This window comes from Scardinius erythrophthalmus, assembly GCF_964197995.2.
Source record: "Scardinius erythrophthalmus genome assembly, chromosome: 5".
In the NCBI taxonomy this organism is placed as follows: Eukaryota; Metazoa; Chordata; class Actinopteri; order Cypriniformes; family Leuciscidae; genus Scardinius; species Scardinius erythrophthalmus.
The window spans coordinates 21,417,295-21,437,184 of NC_138225.1; the positions used below are offsets into that span (position 1 = coordinate 21,417,295).

Sequence of the window (19,890 nt, forward strand, 5' to 3'; positions counted from 1 at the left end):
ATGTTTCCTGTGCTCACGTGATTCAGGGGGTAGAGGGCACACGTGCCGTGAGCCAATGCTGGAACAATGGACAGGGTGTTGAGAGCAGAAATATATAGGTCTGCAGTTTGCCCTAAAACCAAAGAATAGCAATATAATGAGCTGAAAATGATGGAAAGGCTAAAGGGTACAGTATTAAAAAAAAACAAAAAACAAAAAAACAATTAGAGGAATATTTGTCTGCAGGAACATATATCCTATCTTATAATCCTCTTAGAATTAGTTTTCAATATGGCAGCCCTTTCAGGCATCTAATGACTTGTCAAGACATACAAGATCAAGAAAACATCTGCTTTAAGAGCACCTAAGCTAATCTTGAGAGAGTTGAGGATGAAGGATGTAGTATGTCTTTTTCATGTAATTCTTTCTTTATTTCATAATAATAAACTTTGCTGAGAACAGACTTAGAAAATAGTCTTCACATGCAGTAACAATAAGTGAGAGATAATGTTCTTTACTAGGAATCTTGGGATAATGTAGGGGTCTTGAATTACCCCAAAGAGGTTTATTTTGCAATAATGATTAAAAAAAATACAAATGTGGGGATGAAATATTGATCTAATTAATTTTACCTGTGCGTATATTATCTAAAATCTTCTACTAATAAAAAAAGTCAATACAAAACTATTAGCCTAAAAACAACAAGAACATTGAAACAATATTACAACAATAATAATGAAGTCCTTTGAGGTCATTTTCACTATTTTCATCATTAGAAATATTATGAAACATCTGATCGATGAATGTTACAATAGATAAGAATCAAGTTTTCAAGATGAGAACATTTCATAAACATAACATTTGGTTACACTTTATTTTGGTGTCCGTGTTACAGAGTAATTATGCATTTAAGTACAGTGTAATAATAATTAACTACATGTACTTACTACAGGGTTAGGATTGGAATTTGGTTTAGGGTTAGTTGCATGTAATTATGCATAATTTATAGTTATTACTACAGTATGTAACGTGTAACAAGGACACTGTAAAATAAAGTGTGACCCAGGATTTTTGTTTAACATCATTGTAAACAGTCCTACAAACACCAAGAAAATGACCACAAACTTCATGAAGAGTTATTAATGAAAGGATTTATTGTAGAGTCAACCTTTTTTATTTTAGGTGAAGTTTGGAATGCATGCACAAGACTGTTTAGGACACAGATAAGTGCTCAGATTCATGGATGATGTCCTCCAGCAGTGGTCAACTGAAGAGGTCTGTCTAAAACCAGAAACACACATAGAGGCACCAATACATTTACAGTACATATACATCCGAAGAGCTCGCAGGTAGCCACTGCCTCGTAAAGCCAAGTTCATGTATCAGAGCATGTGTCAGCCCAATATTCTGAAACTTGAGAATAATTCAAAAGTGAGGGCAAACATAGATAATGAGAGCAAAAAAAAATAATAGCCATTTCCTATTCAAAATAAGTTGATGCTATTTCTTTGGACAAAAAAGTCATGCAAATGGCAAGTGTTAAGCATCCAATGTTTCTGACTTCAAAGTGGTTGATTTCCTGAGGTGCAACAGTAATTTCATAATTACTATAGAGTTACAGCGGTAGGTTTTTGATTTATGATGCCTATGCATGATTAATGCATTTTGAACAAGTTTAGGTTTAAGTTCACATTCATTCTGCAACGTTACGTTATTGCTTCTGGATATACTGTAACTGATTGTGTTATATTTTGAAAAACCCTGTTGTTGGATGCTTTATAATCAATTATGATGATCTCAAAGCCAGGCAATGGAGGAGATTACAATGTGCTTAATACTTCAGTGATCATGATCATCACAAGGGTAAAGATATGGACCGATTTTAAAATCCTAAATGTTGTTGGTTATGAGCATTTCTTAGATTTCACTAGAAGCACCCACACACTACACACAGGCCGATTTTGGGCCCAATTCTCCCCTTCCGACAATCCTAGGTAAAGTCCTGATTATCTTGATGGTTCAACAGATTATCTTATCAGATTTTCCTGTGGTGTGACTCAGGTGCGTTAAGGGTGATTGAATCTGCTCGGGTCCGCACTGGTCTCAAATCGTAAATATCCAACATGTATCCAATATTTACGATCAGAAATCCTGTTGTGTGGGGGGAATCCCGAAGACAAACACCCACACACACTGTAGATTGTCACATGGAACGAAACAATACAAAATCAGAAAGCGAGCTGCCGGTGTGGTGAAGAGATGAGTCCCACCATAGAGATGAGTCCCACCTAAGGACCCAAGCAATCCGATTGGTTCAAAGCACGTTTTATGGGTAAAACGACTTGTCCACCATGTTTGTTTACTCTAAAGTCATGTTTGACTGCAAAAGATTTTGCGAGATTTCCCGTGTTCACAGTCAGTTTTTCGTTTTTTTTCCATGTTTTTGTGAATGGAATCTGTTGGAAAAAAACTGTTAAATCTATAATAGTTTTTTTATCGTCATGTTTGTGGTCTCTCACATTTTGAAAAATCTGATACGATTTTAAAAAATCTTTCCATGTGGGCCAGCCTTAAATCATATCCTTATCATCAACAATGATTAGTTTCTGAAGTACCAATGGCCTTTACAATCACACATTACTGCCTTTTCTGCTTATGTCCCACTTTGAATAGTATGACATGTAAATTCATGTTTTTCAATAAGCCACTATCTACAACTGGGAAAAACATATAAAAGTAGAAATAAAAGGAGAGGTGACCATCACCTCAAATTTGGCAGCACAACAAAAAAGGAAAGAGAAATACTGATTTGTATATACAACGACACTCTGTAACATACTGGTAAATATCAGAATACTCATGGAAACAATGTTACAATAACTAAAAAAGTAAGAACATTTGTAACAAAATGTAAAACATCTTTGCCACAATTTTGCTTCTGTTATGCGAATGCTTGGGGGAGACTTGGCAAAAAGTAAAAGTCCATCTTGGAATGTTGCTTGAAGTTGTCCATGTGAGAAACACCAAGCGGAATGATCGAGTCAAATTGAGAAATTTTGGCAGTGACTGACCTCCCCTGCCCACCTGAATCTCTCTCTTTCTCTCCATACTGATGCTATGGCTCAGACCACCACCAGTGTCTTAGATTGCCACTTTAGCCACCTGCTCTTCCAGTTTGGCGATTCTCCTGTCCTGCAGCGTGACCAGATCTCTAAGGGACTTGACTTCTCGCAACAGCTCCTCTAACTTTACTTCATTCTTCTGCGGGGCAGAATAAAAGAAACAGTGTTTTAGCACCACTTATTAAGGGGGAAATACAAACAAGCCAATGAAGCATCATCCTTACTCTGGTTAGCTGAGGAGAGGCAGGTTTCTGAGGAGTTGCTGGCTCCTCCACCTTCTTGGTTGCCTTGTTATCCAGCAGATTTTTCTTGACTACTTTGAGGTCACGGTTCTTGCCCGGGACATAACCGTGTTTGAGTGAGATCAGGATTGGTTCGCCATTCTTGCCTTCAAACCACTCCTCAGCCTCTAGTGCCGGGTCTGGACCTGCTGTGTCCGGATAGAGGTCGTCCTGGAAGAGGTCTGACTGCCAAGAACAGAAGAGACAGGAAATACCGTAATGAGTATTTTGGAATCATGAATTCAAGCTGTTTGTTTTCTCTGAAAACATTTGCTGCCCTAATGTTAACTGAAATCATGTGCCTCCCCTTTTCTTCATCAATGAATGACCATTAAATCACACTTTTTACTAAGCTTTGCCATACTGAGGAATAACAAAATCATAGGGAATAATTACATAAACAGCAAACATAATACAGTAAAAAGTACCTTTCTAGGGACGGTCATGATAATTGGCTCACACTTTCTCTCATGAAGTTTATAAAACCTGTGAGAAACAACAGAGATGTTATTGGTGCCATTGTGTTATTATTGGCGCTAACAGCACAGCTTTTTTGCTTCATTTATGTTACAAAAATTTCTTTTTCAAATAAATGTTGTTCTTTTGAACTTTCTTGTAATCAAAAAATACTGAGAAAATTTTTTCCACAAAAATATTGACTGTTTTCAACATTGATAATAAGAAATGTTTATTGAGAAGCAAATTAGCATATTATAATGATTTCTAAAGGATATTGTGACTGAAGACTGGAGTAATGATGCTGAAAATTCAGCTTTGCCATCACAGGAATAAATTACATATAAAAAAAAATATACACACACACACACACACACATATATATATACACACTGAACAAAATGATAAATCTAACACTTTTGTTTTTGCCCCCATTTTTCATGAGCTGAACACTCTAGTCTAAAATGTGCAGTTTTACTGTATTGAAAAAAAAAGGTTGTTGTTTGTGGCCTGTGGGATGTTGGTCCACTCCTCTTCAATGGCTGTGCGAAGTTGCTGGATATTGGCAGGACCTGGAACACACTGTCGTATACGCCGATCCAGAGCATCCCAAACACATTCATTCATGCTGACTGCAGGAATGTCCACCAGAGCTGTTGCCCGAACTGAATGTTAATTTCTCTACCATAAGCCGCCTCTAAAGGAGTTTCAGAGAATTTAGCAGTACATCCAACTGGCCTCACAACCGCAGACAACGTGTAACCACACCAGCCCAGGACCTCCACATCCAGCATCTTCACCTCCAAGATCGTCTGAGACCAGCCACCCGGACAGCTGCTGCAACAATCGGTTTGCATAACCAAAGAATGTCTGCACAAACTGTCAGAAACCCTCTCAGGGAAGCTCATCTGCATGCTCGTCGTCCTCATCGGGGTCTCGACCTGACTGCAGTTCGTCGTCGTAACCGACTTCAGTGGGCAAATGCTCTCATTCGATGGCGTCCGGCACTTTGGAGAGGTGTTTTCTTTATGGATGAATCCCGGTTTTCACTGTACAGGGTAGATGGCAGACAACGTGTACGGCGTCGTGTGGGTGAGCGGTTTGCTGATGTCAACGTTGTGAATCGAGTGGTGGGATTATGGTATGGGCAGGGGTATGTTATGGACAACGAACCCAGGTGCATTTTATTGATGGCATTTTGAATGCACAGAGATCCCGTGATGAGATCCTGAGGCCCATTGTTGTGCCATTCATCCACGACCATCAACTCATGTTCCAGCATGATAATGCATGGCCCCATGTTGCAAGGATCTGTACACAATTCCTGGAAGCTGAAAACATCCCAGTTCTTGCATGGCCAGCATACTCACCGGACATGTCACCCATTGAGCATGTTTGGGATGCTCTGGATCGGTGTATACGACAGCGTGTTCCAGGTCTTGCCAATATCCATCAACTTCGCACAGCCATTGAAGAGGAGTGGACCAACATTCCACAGGCCACAATCAACAAAAAAAAAATGTCCCCAAAGAAGTAAAACTGCACATTTTAGAGTGGCCTTTTATTGTGGCCAGCCTAAGGCACACCTGTGCAATAATCATACTGTCTAATCAGCATCTTGATATGCCACACCTGTGAGGTGGATGGATTATCTCGGCAAAGGAGAAGTGCTCACTAACAGATTTGTGAACAATATTTGAGAGAAATAGGCCTTTTGTGTACATAGAAAAAGTCTTAGATCTTTGAGTTCAGCTCATGAAAAATGGGGGCAAAAACAGAAGTGTTGCGGTTATCATTTTGTTCAGAGTACAAACATCCATGATACAGTATATATATATATATATATATATATATATATATATATATATATATATATATATATATATATATAAAGGTAATAATTAGGTGCAATGCGCAAGTCTCTGAGTTTTTGCAGAACTATGCCCCACTCTGGCGACAAGCGAAACCGCAACCAGAGGTGTGCACGCTCATGGACCACACGGTCTCTTTGAATCCATCTTCTACTTTTGTCGAAAGTTGACTAAAGTTTTGTCACTCGAGTTGTCTTCGCTGATACGGAGAATGCCCGCGAATACACAAACCTGCCAGACATAGCCAGGTGAGCGTGAACGCGCATGACGTCACGCCCAGTCTCAAATTCCGTCCCGAATCCCTCTCATTTATTTTACTGTACAGGATTATAGAGGCAATCGCAGTGATCAGAGAAGGGCTCATTCAGCCCATCAGGCAATTGTTTAAGCATGTATGGGTTAGAAAAACGGGTATTTTTAACATGAAATGTTGCGCATTGCACCTTTAAGTAAAATAATAATAATAAACACAGAACATATATCTTGATAAAGGAGTAGATACTAAAACTAATGATCCATACAGTGATAATTAGTTGTCAAATAACATTTCAATGACCTTTATGAGCCACAGCATGATCAGTGCCACACTGCCATCCCATTAGATTTTATAGTTAATGACATGCCAATGCCTCCCCCTACTGGAGAAGAAAAAATCTAACTAGCAGCAGGAGTAAAGCATCAGTCAAGTCACACCACTGAGAACCATAATCACAACAATGCTGAAGGCTTCAAGTCAGTTTAGTTTCTCTACATTATCCAGGTTCTGATGTGGCCATCAGCACCTCAAACAATTCAGCCTGCTTTTTTTTTTTTTTTAAACACTTAAAAGAAATACCTGTCCAGTGCAAACATCGCATACCTGGCTATCTCGCACTTGTTGACGTCTAGGCCTCTTTTAGGCATGTATCCCATGCCTCTCTGGGGCTCCTTGCTGGAAAACGTGTTGAGGTAGTGCACATACGGTGCCTCGTCTGTGATCTCGAAGTAACGGATACTGCTGTCACCCTGGACCAGAAAACAAGCTTACAGTTTTGCAAATTTCTCCACAATGTCCTTTTCACAATTTTTTTCTTATTAAATATATTTATTTTATATACACACACAATAATAAAATTAGTATGACATCCCAGTATTGATTTTACATAAAGATATCTAACATTAAACTGACATAATGGTATTACATATAACAGAATTGTCAGAGGTACATATTAGCTCAAATAGGAGGGACTGTGACTATTGTCTCGGACAAAGAAGGGCCTTGGTGTCAAATAGGTTGAGGAAAAACTGTGCTAATATGTGTATAATTCATTTCAATCAATATGTTGGAGAGTTAATACAATATGGCTGAACTTGCGCTTCTTGGGTCACATAAAAACTTGCTCACCTTTCCACACAAGTAGACCACATTAGTGTCAGGGTCATAGAAGGGAAGCAACACTCCATTGCTGGTGTCCATTTCGTGCACTGATATCGGCTCTTCCATGTTTTTCTTAAAGATCATATAAAAATATTTCATTATAGTGCATAAACAAATCTAGCTTTTTCAAAAACAGAGAGAAAATCCATTTGTTTGGCTTACTGGATTCCATAAGGCCAGTTGCCGCTCACTCATACGACTGAAGCCGGTGGTGAAGATGTTTCCATCAGCCAGAAAGATGGCCCTCATGGGCCGGGCCCCCTCATGGGCCTTATCCTTCTCCTGTGATCATCAATGATAGTGAGACACTCAGAACTGTGAAAAAAAAGAGTCCTTTTGAGATGTTTTTACTTACCGCAGTGATCTTCCCCTTGCGTGGATCGATAACGCGCACTTTCTTATCCTTGCATGCAGTGCAAATGAGGCTGCCGTTGCGACTCCAGCAGACGCTGAAGATCACGTCAGGATGCATGTCCTCCAGGTTGATCAGAGCTTCTCCAGTGCCCACGTTCCAAACGATGATGAGATTATCGCATCCTGACGGAGGAGAGAAGACAAGAATGTTTTGTTTTTTTTATCAGTCACAGGTTTTTGATCCTCAAGATGATTAATGCAAAGGTTTTTATGTAGCGCGCTTGCTTTTAAAATATCTTACCCGCACTTAGCAGAACATTACGAGCTGTTGGATGCCACGTCACAATGCCCACCCTTTTGGAGTGACCCTCCAACACCACGGCTGGCTCAGAAAGAGCTGAGGTGAGGCCGTTCTCAGGGATTTGCCACACCTATGTAACAAAAATGGGAATATTTGAATAATAATAATTACTCTTTTTTAACACTTTTTGGATCTGAGCATAGTTTCTATGAGAGGATGTAGCGAAGGAGCTGGGCATACCATTACTGTACAATCTTCAGAGCCGCTGGCAATGACGTGATCATTGTTCGGGCACCAGTCGATGTCCAGCACAGGGCCCGTGTGACCACAAACAGTGGGGTAGGCCTTGTCAATACGACCCGTCTTCAAAACACGAAGCAGGGGCAGAGAGCATTCATTTATGTCTCATCTTGCATAATTCTGAACAACTAAGATTGGAAAAATGATGAGTGGACATTTAATTCATATGCAGTTATGGCTTACCTTTTGCAGAGGTAGAACAAGGAAAGCTCCACCCCCACTAGCCTCCACAATAATAGCAACAAATTTGGGGTTTACTGCACAGAAGGCACTGTCCCAGGTAACCCGCGAAACCCTAATGTCATCATAGCACTGGTCATTCTTCACCGCCTGACCAAACACATGACGGAATTTACTCTGTCGTACCACTCGTCTGATCATTTCTGAAAATATAAGACAAGAGAAATGTTTTGTTCTTACTTGTCATAATGATTTTTTTGATTTAAAATAATACTTGTAGTAATTCAATATTTATTATCGTTACTATTACCTGACAAACCTGACAGTTTATATTTTGCAGTATAACAAAGTCATAATGACAGATAAATGTTCAATGTTGTTTTCAAACTTAATACTGACAGTGTATCATATTTGAGTAAGATGAGCAGTCAGCTAGAGAGCACTGGGAAACGGTTTTCCATTTCACTCTGTATAAGCAATTCTCCATAATAGGCAAGAAGAAAATGCAGTTGTGTGTGTGTGAATTTCATTGAGCCTCTGTGTAGAAACTTGTTATGAGAATGCCATGCTCTGATGACAGTTTGTTTAAATTCTTGAATATATATATATATATATATATATATATATATATATATATATATATATATATATATATATATATATATATATATATATATATATAGCATGTTTTCCTAGTTACAAAGCATGTAGAGGTCTGTAATTTTTATCATAGGTACACTTCAACTGTGAGAGATGGAATCTAAAACAAAAAAAAAACAGAAAATCACATTGTATGATTTTTAAATAATTAATTTGCATTTTATTGCATGAAATAAGTATTTGATCACCTACCAACCAGTAAGAATTCCGGCTCTCACAGACCTGTTAGTTTTTCTTTAAGAAGCCCTCCTGTTCTCCACTCATTACCTGTATTAACTGCACCTGTTTGAACTCATTACCTGTATAAAACACACCTGTCCACACACTCAATCAAACAGACTCCAACCTCTCCACAATGGCCAAGACCAGAGAGCTGTGTAAGGACATCAAGGATAAAATTGTAGACCTGCACAAGGCTGGGATGGGCTACAGGACAATAGGCAAGCAGCTTGGTGAGAAGGCAACAACTGTTGGCGTAATTATTAGAAAATGGGATGACGGTCAATCTCCCTCGGTCTGGGGCACCATGCAAGATCTCACCTTGTGGGGCATCAATGATCATGAGAAAGTTGAGGGATCAACCCAGAACTAAACGACAGGACCTGGTCAATGACCTGAAGAGAGCTGGGACCACAGTCTCAAAGAAAACCATTAGTAACACACTACGCCGTCATGGATTAAAATCCTGCAGCGCACGCAAGGTCCCCCTGCTCAAACCAACGCATGTACAGGCCCGTCTGAAGTTTGCCAATGACCATCTGGATGATCCAAAGGAGGAATGGGAGAAGGTCATGTGGTCTGATGAGACAAAAATAGAGCTTTTTAGTCTAAACTCCACTCGCCGTGTTTGGAGGAAGAAGAAGGATGAGTACAACCCCAAGAACACCATCCCAACCGTGAAGCATGGAGGTGGAAACATCATTCTTTGGGGATGCTTTTCTGCAAAGGGGACAGGACGACTGCACCATATTGAGGATGGATGGGGCCATGTATTGCGAGATCTTGGCCAACAACCTCCTTCCCTCAGTAAGAGCATTGAAGATGGGTCGTGGCTGGGTCTTCCAGCATGACAACGACCCGAAACACACAGCCAGGGCAACTAAGGAGTGGCTCAGTAAGAAGCATCTCAAGTAGAGGTCTTCACGGGTCCAAAAATTCGTGCCCGAACCCGGAAGAGACCCGTAATGTGCTACAACGAACCGACCCGGACCCGTCTATTATTTCAAAAGCTGGACCCGGACCCGTGCAGATCCGAGAAATGCCTAACTGGACCCGACCTGGACCCGTCTATTATTTGAAAGCTGGACCCGAAACCGCCGGGAAGACACAGACCCGACTGGACCCGATTGTCACATAGTCCACCTTAAACTGCTATTACAAGTCAATAAACCTGTTGTGAAAAATACAACTTTTTGTCTTACCTAATTTAAAGAGCCGTAGTAGTCTCCTCTCCCTTCCTTGTAACGTTACCTGACTGGCTGTTATCATGCATTACAATCCTCTGACAAGAAAGTTATCCATGTTATTCCTCTCGTTATTCCAAGTCCAAGCTTAATCCACTCATTATTTAAGCTTCAAAAGTCCACTTGATGTCACAGTGACGGATGACAAATGCAACTTTGCACATGTAACTTACATTCTTCTGACTCGGGTTAACTCGCATAATAAATTTGACTGTTTGCCCTTTTGAACTATAATAACGATTGCTCGTTCAGTGCCATGGCCACTGACGTTATTTATTTGCTATCATCTCCGTGCCTCTGCTCTGCATCGAGTCTGAATCTGACCACTAAAACTTTAAGATTAAACAAGACGGTTAATTTATATTGTAAAATCTAAAGAGCGGTTAGGCAGTCCCTCACTGAAGCTCTGGTAACTGGTTGCCATAGAAACATGACACGCGCTTGAGACTGCACATGTGCGCTAGCTGGATCAACCTAAAATATGATTTTTAACGCAATTTATTTTGAGTGTCCTAATTTTACAAGTTGCATGTTACAAAAAAACACAAGCAGTGTCTATTCACGGCCGGGTTTTCTCCAAGTCTGATCTGATGACTCCGATCGCACGGGTATTACACACAATGTTAAACAGACCCAGGACCCGAAGTAATAGATTTGGACCCGACCCGGACCCGGCTGATCATTTAAAATATAGACCCGAACCCGTACGGGTCCCGGGTCCCGGGTCTCGGGTTCACTGTGAAGACCTCTAATCTCAAGGTCCTGGAGTGGCCTAACCAGTCTCCAGACTACCCTGGTAATCCAGAGTTCTCGCGAGAGCACAAGTTGAATTTGCTCAGCGAGTTACTCTGGTGTCGAGTAATGATGCTTATTAAATATGCCTCTCGATCTGAGCTGCACCAATCACATCGGGTTATCAGATATAGGCGGGCCAGAGGCGAGCTAAACAGATGACGACAGCGCTGTGACGTCAAAGTCATTAGTAAACATTGCAAGATGGCTATGGATGAATACCAGATGTTTGAAACGGCTTTCGCCGCTACAATGAACGAGTTATACTTGGCTTTTTATCTAAAACAGGAACAGAAGACGCCGCTCGAATCGTTCCTTTGCAAGAAGGACGTTTTTGCTGTTTTGCCGACCGGATACGGTAAGAGTATAATCTACCAGTTAGCTCCGCTGGTAGCTAAGCGTAATATGGGGTTTATTGTTGTGATTGGTCGTAATGTTATCCAATTGCGTGCAGTGAGATTTTCAAATGCATGCTTGGTGCCGTCCCTCGAGCTGGGCGATTTTCATTAGTTGACGCCAGACCATTAATCTTTTAGATTTAGGTCTGGATTTCCAGGCTATCTCCCGACCTGAACCCAATAGAAAATCTTTGGTGCGAGCTGAAAGTCCGTATTGCCCAGCGACAGCCCCGAAACCTGAAGGATCTGGAGAAGGTCTATATGGAGGAGTGGGCCAAAATCCCTGCTGCAGTGTGTGCAAACCTGGTCAAGAACTACAGGAAACATATTCTCTGTAATTGCAAACAAAGGTTTCTGTACCAAATATTAAGTTCTGCTTTTCTGAAGTATCAAATACTTATGTCATGCAATAAAATGCTAATTAATTACTTAAAAATCATACAATGTGATTTTCTGGATTTTTGTCTTAGATTCCGTTACTCACAGTTGAAGAGTACCTATGATAAAAATTACAGACTTCTACATGCTTTGTAAGTGGGAAAACCTGCAAAATCGGCAGTGTATCAAATACTTGTTCTCCCCACTGTGTGTGTGTGTGTGTGTGTGTGTGTGTGTGTGTGTGTGTGTGTGTGTGTGTGTGTGTGTGTGTGTGTGTGTGTGTGTGTGTGTGTGTGTGTGTGTATATCCTATATTTAATTAAGTTGGACTTAATTTAATTTGATTGGATATGATGAGTTGTTACATAATGATCTATTTCTTCTCAAACAAAACATTTTTCCTTCATTTAATTTACATGTAATCAGATGAAGCACATATTTTAGCTTACTTGACAAAATTGTTTTATAGTGTTAAATTATTTCTTTAACAGATATAAATTTGTAAATAAAATAGTTTATTTATCATCCAGGATAAAAGATGCAACTCAACATAATCTAGTGAAACCTGATAAAATCCCAATGAGCTGCCAAAACAGACATTTCTTATGATGCTACACACACCAAAGATGCTAAAAACTTATGCACACATCAGTGATTCCTAAAATGTCAGTCTAGTTATGCAGATTTTGAGACACAGAGTGCTTATTCCTGACCAGTGTTATAAAGGGTACAAGATATAGGCCTAATAATTGATATTCATAATAAACATTAACAATCACTGGTTATATGAGTCGTTTTTATTAATGCATTATGTGCATTATCTGAAGCACTTGCTGAGATGAGCCTGACTGGTGACGGTGCCTTCCTAAATAATAGCAACTACCATTAATAACAATGTAAATAAATTAAGACGATTTCAAACAGCTGTGTTTGGGAGAATAAAATGCGGTCATCACAATAAAGCCATGGATGTGTTTTTGGAAATAGGTCAGATGTATGGCGGTGTGAGTGTGTTTGCTTTCTAATGGCCGAGCTGCGTTATTGATGATGGTGATGATGATGCTGCTGACGAGCATACCGGCGAAAACAACCCTCACATTAAATGTCTACTAAAACATAAATTAAGATAAAGAGTGAGAGATAAAACATATGTATGGATGAGAGAAAGAAAATATTCGCCTATAGTGCAAGAATGAGAATGAAAAAAAAAAAAACATGACATAATCGATAGATGGGCAGGCTTCTGCTGGTGTGAGAAAATGAGAGCTAATCGCTAACCGAACAAATGAATGAAAAAAGCCGGAAAAGCATCAGTAATGCAGCTTGTTTTGAGCCGAGCATGTTTTATTTTGCATGCGCTGGCGAAATGCGACGTGCCGCTTTGGAGTGGAGGCGTGCTATCAACCCGGCACAGGTCATGATGGTCAACTTTCAATTAATATCTCACTATTTCTGCTTATCTCGCCATATGCATGATCATCAAATGCTGGATGTAGTCTCAAATGTCAGAAAATGACGCTAAATTCAGCAAAATGCACATGCACGAGCGCAAGTTTTTTTTTCGGTTAGGTAGGAGCTGTTTCCAGAGCTTGTTTTAAATCAGTGATGCTTGCTAAAATCGAGCTAGCATTCCAGTAGAGGCTAGTGCAACACTGACCTGCCTTGCATTAATATGACCAAACGCAAAACGCTTACCTTTATCAGTACTAGGTCTCTCAGAGCGTCAAATTCAAAGCATTAATTTAATTTCTCACAGATTCAGTTTGTGCTGGTGACTGTCTCAGTGAATTGCGGCTAGCCACAATAGCTTCCCTCCTCTCCTTTATTCTGAATGAACGGGAGAAAACGCCCTTGTTCTCCTCTCCCCTCCCCTCCTCCTCATGTCCTCCTACATGGACATCAATTCTATGTGTGTGAATGAGAGGTGTACACCCTGTACCGTACTGGCCGACAGGTCACTGCGGTTTAAATGGTAAGTTATCTTATGCGTGGAAAAACATTTGAGCATCTCTCCTTTGCAAACACTACATTGATTCCAAGCTTTTCCATCTTGTGTATTTAAACACGTTGTGCTTCACCTTAAACGGAGCTAATAATGTTACAGGAGTGGTAATTATGTTAAGAGTGAAAAAGGATGAAGTCATGCTCATGTTGGATTATGTTACAAAGTGCAGTGTGCCCTAAAATCTAATATGGAATCTTATTTTTCTGTTTCAGTGTGGTGTAGAGCTTTTCAAAATTTGTGATATCAAAGACCAAATATATCCTATAGTTTAAGATTAAGAGACCACTGCAAAATTAGCAGTTTCTCTAGATTTATTATACACCTATCTGTTTGAATAAAATGAACATTTCTGATTATTCTACAAACTACTGACAACATTTTTTAAAAATTTCACATATAAATATTGTCATTTAGAGCATTTATTTGCAGAAAATGACAACTGGTCAAAATAACACAAAAGATGCCATGTTTTCAGACCTCGAATAAGTTTATATTCATTTTTATGGATTGGTGGAATAACCCTGATTTCCAATCACAGCTTTCATGTGTCTTGGCATGACCATCCATCTTCCTCTTGATCACATCCCAAAGTTTTCAATGGGGTTCAGGTCTGGAGATTGGGCTGGCCATGACATGGTCTTGATCTGGTGGTCCTTCATCCATTCCACACCTTGACTGGCCTGGCTGTGTGGATTGGAGCATTGTAGAACATTGTCAGAGCAGAACAAAGCTATTTTTCTTTAAGGATAATCTTTTACGTGGCTGGAGTTATGCATCCTTCGGAAAGACGTATCTCCCCAATTCTAGCCTTACTGAAGAACCACCAGATCATCACCAGTCCTCCACCAAATTACACAGTGGGTGTGAGAGACTGTGGGTTGTAGGCCTGTCCTGGGCTCTCCAATTCTCGGCCCAACCATTAGAGGACCAGCTGAAAACTGAAGATCAGAATCAGGCAGATCTGTTTTTGTGAAGGACGTGTGACTCAAGCCACGTACAAGGTTATCCTGGAAGAAAACATGCTTCCTTCTGCTCTGACAATGTCCCCAACTTGAAGGATTGTTTTTTCTTACAGGACAATGCTCCAATACACACAGCCAGGCCAATCAAGGTGTGGATGGAGGACCACTAGATACAAGATACATGGCCAGCCCAATCTCCAGACCTGAACCCCATTGAAACCTTTGGAATGTGATCAAGAGGAAGATGGATGGTCACCAGCTGTTCAAAGAGCCATTCATAATTATGATAAAACATATTAATAATATTAATTTAAAACCTGAAAAGAAAATTCTAAACAACGTCAGTGTAACTGTGTATAGTTTTCTTATTGGCTGGTTATGTCGTTGCAAAGAATCATGGTTATGGTCTCACCCTCTTGTAGAAGTGCATTTAATGGATTGTTAGTCTTATGTTAGATCATACAATTAGTGTAACTGTGATGCTACAGTACATGTGATAAATGGTGATATTTGTATGTTCATCTACTGTTGTGTTTCTATATAATAATACATGCTATAATAAAGCATTTTCACCTGACAGACATTTTGGATAACTGTGCATATGTCTTACTGATACTCACTGAAATTTGATTAAGACTCTTTATAACCCTGTTAGCTGTATAAAAACTGGAAATGCAGTCAGCTTGAAAACCTGTCTTACCTTTCTTTGGTGAGGATCTTCTTTCCATTTTATGTGGAGATGTTTGTACATGAAAGGCTGTCTTCATAGCCACATCTGGCCTGGCTTCCATTATGTTTGTCCTGCTGTGATGTATCACTTTCTCCTGGATTTTGTTGCTGTCTCTGATGAGTTCAGAGACAGGTCTGTATCTGGACACTTCGTTTTCTTCTGAAGCAGAAGAATTACTGCTTGGAATTCTACAGGCGGCGTAAGGATATCTGGTTGGGACTGCAGTGGGTTTAGACTCATCTTCATCCTCAATGTCCATCATGTAGCTTTCAGAGTCACGTCTACCATATTTCAAAGGATGTTCCACATTTTCCAAAACTGAGTCTTTGCTTGCTTGTATCTTTTCTGTGTCTGTTTTAGCAAATGGATTTTGAGGCTTCTTTGGCACAGGTGGTGGTGGGCCCTTTATTTTTGCTCTTTTTTTCAATAAAGGTCTCAGCTGAGACATATCCATTTTGTTTAGTTCTCTATCATCGACAGTTTCTATCAAGTTATCGCAGTCAGGTGCAACAATTTCATCATGTGGGGCCAAATAATATCTTGGAATATCAGCAGCCTCAGGCTCTATGGACATGCACATGTAGGATGGGGACTCGATATAATAAGGCAACATATCAAGACATGATGCATGTGCATTAAAATCCTCAGCGGACTGCAGTGCCTCCTGCCTTCTGCCCATTTTGATATTTTTCAGCAGCAGGTCCAAATATTTGCTCGGCTCGTCTATTGAATGAGAAGCAGATTCCTTGCGGCCAACAGCTTTTTTAAAGGGATTCTTTGGTTTCTTTGGAACAGGTGGTGGTGGTCCTTTGATTTTGGCCTTTTTTTCTGTCTGAGCGTCTGTGGGTAAGACGTCAGGGATCATGCTCTGTATTTCAGTGTGAGGAACATACATATGAGAGATGTCAGATGACTTCCTTGCCTCCTGATCAGGAAATGTATGAATCTGAAGTGGTGGTGTGATCACAGCCGTGAAATAGAGAGGCTCTTTTTCCCGTTTCAAAGAAGCCATCTGTGTGACTCTTGCGGCGTCACCGCCATCAAAATCTGAGTGAGAAAAAGAGTTTAAATGGTCAACAAAAATTGTATCTAAACATTAACAGCTGGAAATATTCTATTTGACCTCTGTTTCTGAACCATCCAGCCTGTAGATCTTTGGATCACAGACTCTTTTGCTCAGATGTACTTCTTGAATTTTACCTTTTTCTCCTGATAATTCAAATAATGGTGAAGTATTGTGCCTTCCATTATGATGACCATCACAATCTTTCTTGTTTTTTATGGATTTCGACTGAACAGCTTTTTGATAATCAGATTTACTGTCTCTTTTCACACATAGTGCATCTGCTCCCCACACTCCCTTTTTGGCTGGGTGAGGCGCATTGCTAACAAGGACTTTTTTAGCACTGGATTCAGTTAAACTCTCAGATGACATGACTGCTGAGTGCTTTTCCATGACAGTGAATGCCCCTTTGTCATCATTTTTCTTCTCAGTGTGAAACAAAGTATTGCTTTGGCTCAAATCTGAATGGAATGCGCTTAATGACTTTTGTTCAGAGTCCTCTTCAATCCTTAACGGAACTAGAACTGTGTCTGCATTTGTGGGTTCAGTAACAATCTCAGAGTTAGAGCTGAATTTTGTCATTTTAGACTTTAATAAACAAAGTTCATTGAAGGGAGTATGCAAGATGTTGTCCTTACCTTCATTTTCACCCCATGCAGGATCTACAGTCTCTTCTTTTCCCCAAAATGGTGTATGGAAAGTTGGGTTTCTTTTGTCTTTTCTGAAGTTTTCTTTGGGTGTTGCTGCAAAATGTGTCTGTGAGGCATCATGAGGTATTTCTTTTAAAGTACATGTTGACATATCTAGACTGATATTTTTTTCCTCCTGTAAATTATCCTGCTTATTTGCACTCCGGAGCCATGGGCGACTTGAATGCGATTGGCGGATTGGTGGACTTGTAGTCACAGTCTCCGGACATAAAGAATCAGCTTTGTCCAAATACTCAGATCGGTCCGGATAAGGACTTTCTTTGTTTTCAACAGTTCCAGCACTTTCTTTGCAAACTTTTTCACAACTTTTTTTAATTTTAGCACTACTTAGGGTCTGAACTTCCTCTTTATCTTTACCCTTTGAAACTCTAATCTCCTGGAATGGCTGTCTTTCAAGTAAATTAGCATTTTCTGATTCCAAAGAGAATTTCCTCTTTATTTCAACATTACCACTCATCTTTGTCATTGCCTCTGTGTCTAACATCGCATTGTGTCTGTCCGCCAGCGTTTGTGTCTCATTCTTCTCAACGTTCATGGCATCATCTGTTGAGTCCCCCTGACAAGAACCTTCTAACATGTTTGGAGTATCCTTGAGGTGAGTTTTGTTAGTCATTCCTTCTGTTTTGTCAGGATGTTGCTGGTCCACAGCAGTAGATATATCTGTGGCGGTTGCGTCGCTTGTGACTGTTTTGAATTCTGAGGTACATGGACCTCCTGCCAGGCTCAGCTGAGGATTTGGTTTCCTGGCATTCTGTGAAACATCCGTGTCATAACTCTGACTGATCTTTTTTCCTCCCTGGTTGAAAGAGGGCTCAGTGTTGTTGTCATCAGGTCTTGTTGGTTCCTGAGGACAGGGCTCTAGTATGGAGGTGTCCAAGTCAACAAAATTCTGGTCTGTTTCTTCTGGGTTGTTGGAATGTGCTTCCTCCTCACTGTGGTTTAGGATCTCATAGTCACTAACAGCACTGGTCAGGACGTCTTCTTTTCCTAGCTCCTTGACCGGTTTCTGTCCCATCACCCCTGTGAAGAACACATATCACCACCCATGAGTTCATGAACAGACCGTATATATCTTTATCTATAATGAGCCCCCTCCCATCTCAAGCTCTCTCTTGTTCCTCTCACATCACTCCTTTCAGGAATGTTGCAATGCCTAAAATTAAATGACTCTCAATGTAGCCACTGAGTCACATAACCAAAATGGCAACTGGCAGAGTAGATCAGTTACCAGGTGCGAAGGTCACATTAGACATGAAAGGGGAAAACCCATGGACTCCAAACATATCCCATGGCGCTTGACAACAAAACTCCTGTTTCCATCTAAGTTGTGAGTTTAGTTTATTTATTTGAATGTATTACAATTAAAATTAATTACAAGTAAATGTACACACACACACACACTATATATATATATATATATATATATATATATTAACTTTCTCAAATTGACCTTCTGAAACTTCTGTTGCCCAGCCTGAGTGGTTTGAGTGTAAGAAGTAACCCATAATGCTCAGCTTACTATAGGGTCACAATGTGTCTCATAGGAAGAATAGTCTAAAATAGCCTTCCAAATATAAGCATATGATAAGGCTTAAGCAGGTCCTTTGTCCTCTGCCCTCAGACCTTAAGAAAGCACAATGTTTTACTTAAAAAATGATGTCATGTTACAGCATAAATAAGTAGATTCGCCATTAGCATATTTTGTGGTACACAACACAGCTTATGTATGCGGATTTGTCTATATAAACATGAATAAATATGGCTCTACATTATCAGGAAATGTCATCTCATTTTTGTCTCTCAGCATGATGGGATATTTTAAGGGTCCAGTGCTCTGTGTTGACTCATGTCTGAGAATGTCAGCTGTAGAGGTAAACGCTTAACTGGCTGCGTTGCTGAAAGAATGGCAAACTTATATTATGGATGTGTCATTGCTCAGGCACTGCGCAGGTTATTTTGAGGTTGATGGCCTCAGCTTGCAATAGCCCAAGCAGCTGGGAAGGGCCATCCATAAAACCAGACTCTCTCCGTTTAGCTTCATTGCCCTACCCAAAACAGTATGTGAATGAATTTACAGGTTGAGCACAACGTTTAATGCTCAAATAATGCCAACACACGCAATTTAACATACAATAAAAGAGAAAATGCTAGAGAAAAAATAATTTATTAGTTGTGGTTGGATATAACTTGTTACGGTTATATTCAGTTAGCTACTGTATGTTCTGTTTTGGCTATGTTTCACTGTGTTTTGGTTCTGTTTTCTCTGTTTGACCTAGTTTCCCAGTTTATTTATAATAAACTGGGGTTTAGAAATAACAGAGATTTATAATCCCCTTCACCTGTTGTTGTCTCATTAATGATCTCATTAGCTCTTTTGTTTGCTCTGTGTATTTAAGCCCTCAGTTCGAGTTAGTTCTCTGTCCGCTATTGTTTGTGATAAAATGAGTTTGCTACTTCTTAAGCTCCTGT

The 19,890-nt window shown here is 40.0% G+C and overlaps 1 protein-coding gene across 3 annotated transcripts; it reads right to left on the reverse strand.

The window, feature by feature from the left end:
* Positions 1-1,110: 1,110 nt before the first annotated feature.
* On the reverse strand, positions 1,111-18,503 carry coro1cb (coronin, actin binding protein, 1Cb). Of its 3 annotated transcripts, XM_081366143.1 has the most exons (13): positions 17,350-18,460; positions 16,849-17,241; positions 15,619-16,695; positions 8,265-8,464; positions 8,022-8,144; positions 7,782-7,911; positions 7,482-7,663; positions 7,289-7,408; positions 7,094-7,198; positions 6,569-6,714; positions 3,811-3,868; positions 3,326-3,568; positions 1,111-3,240 (listed from the first exon to the last, which is right to left on the reverse strand). In XM_081366143.1, exons 1-13 carry the CDS (start codon positions 18,434-18,436, stop codon positions 3,121-3,123), a joined length of 3,984 nt encoding a protein of 1,327 aa, XP_081222269.1. In that variant the 5' UTR covers positions 18,437-18,460; the 3' UTR covers positions 1,111-3,120. The 3 variants fall into 3 exon arrangements, with proteins under 3 accessions (XP_081222269.1, XP_081222270.1, XP_081222271.1); XM_081366144.1 differs by lacking the exon at positions 16,849-17,241 and having other exon boundaries at positions 17,350-18,503; XM_081366145.1 differs by lacking the exons at positions 15,619-16,695; positions 16,849-17,241; positions 17,350-18,460 and adding an exon at positions 13,647-13,810.
* Positions 18,504-19,890: the final 1,387 nt, after the last annotated feature.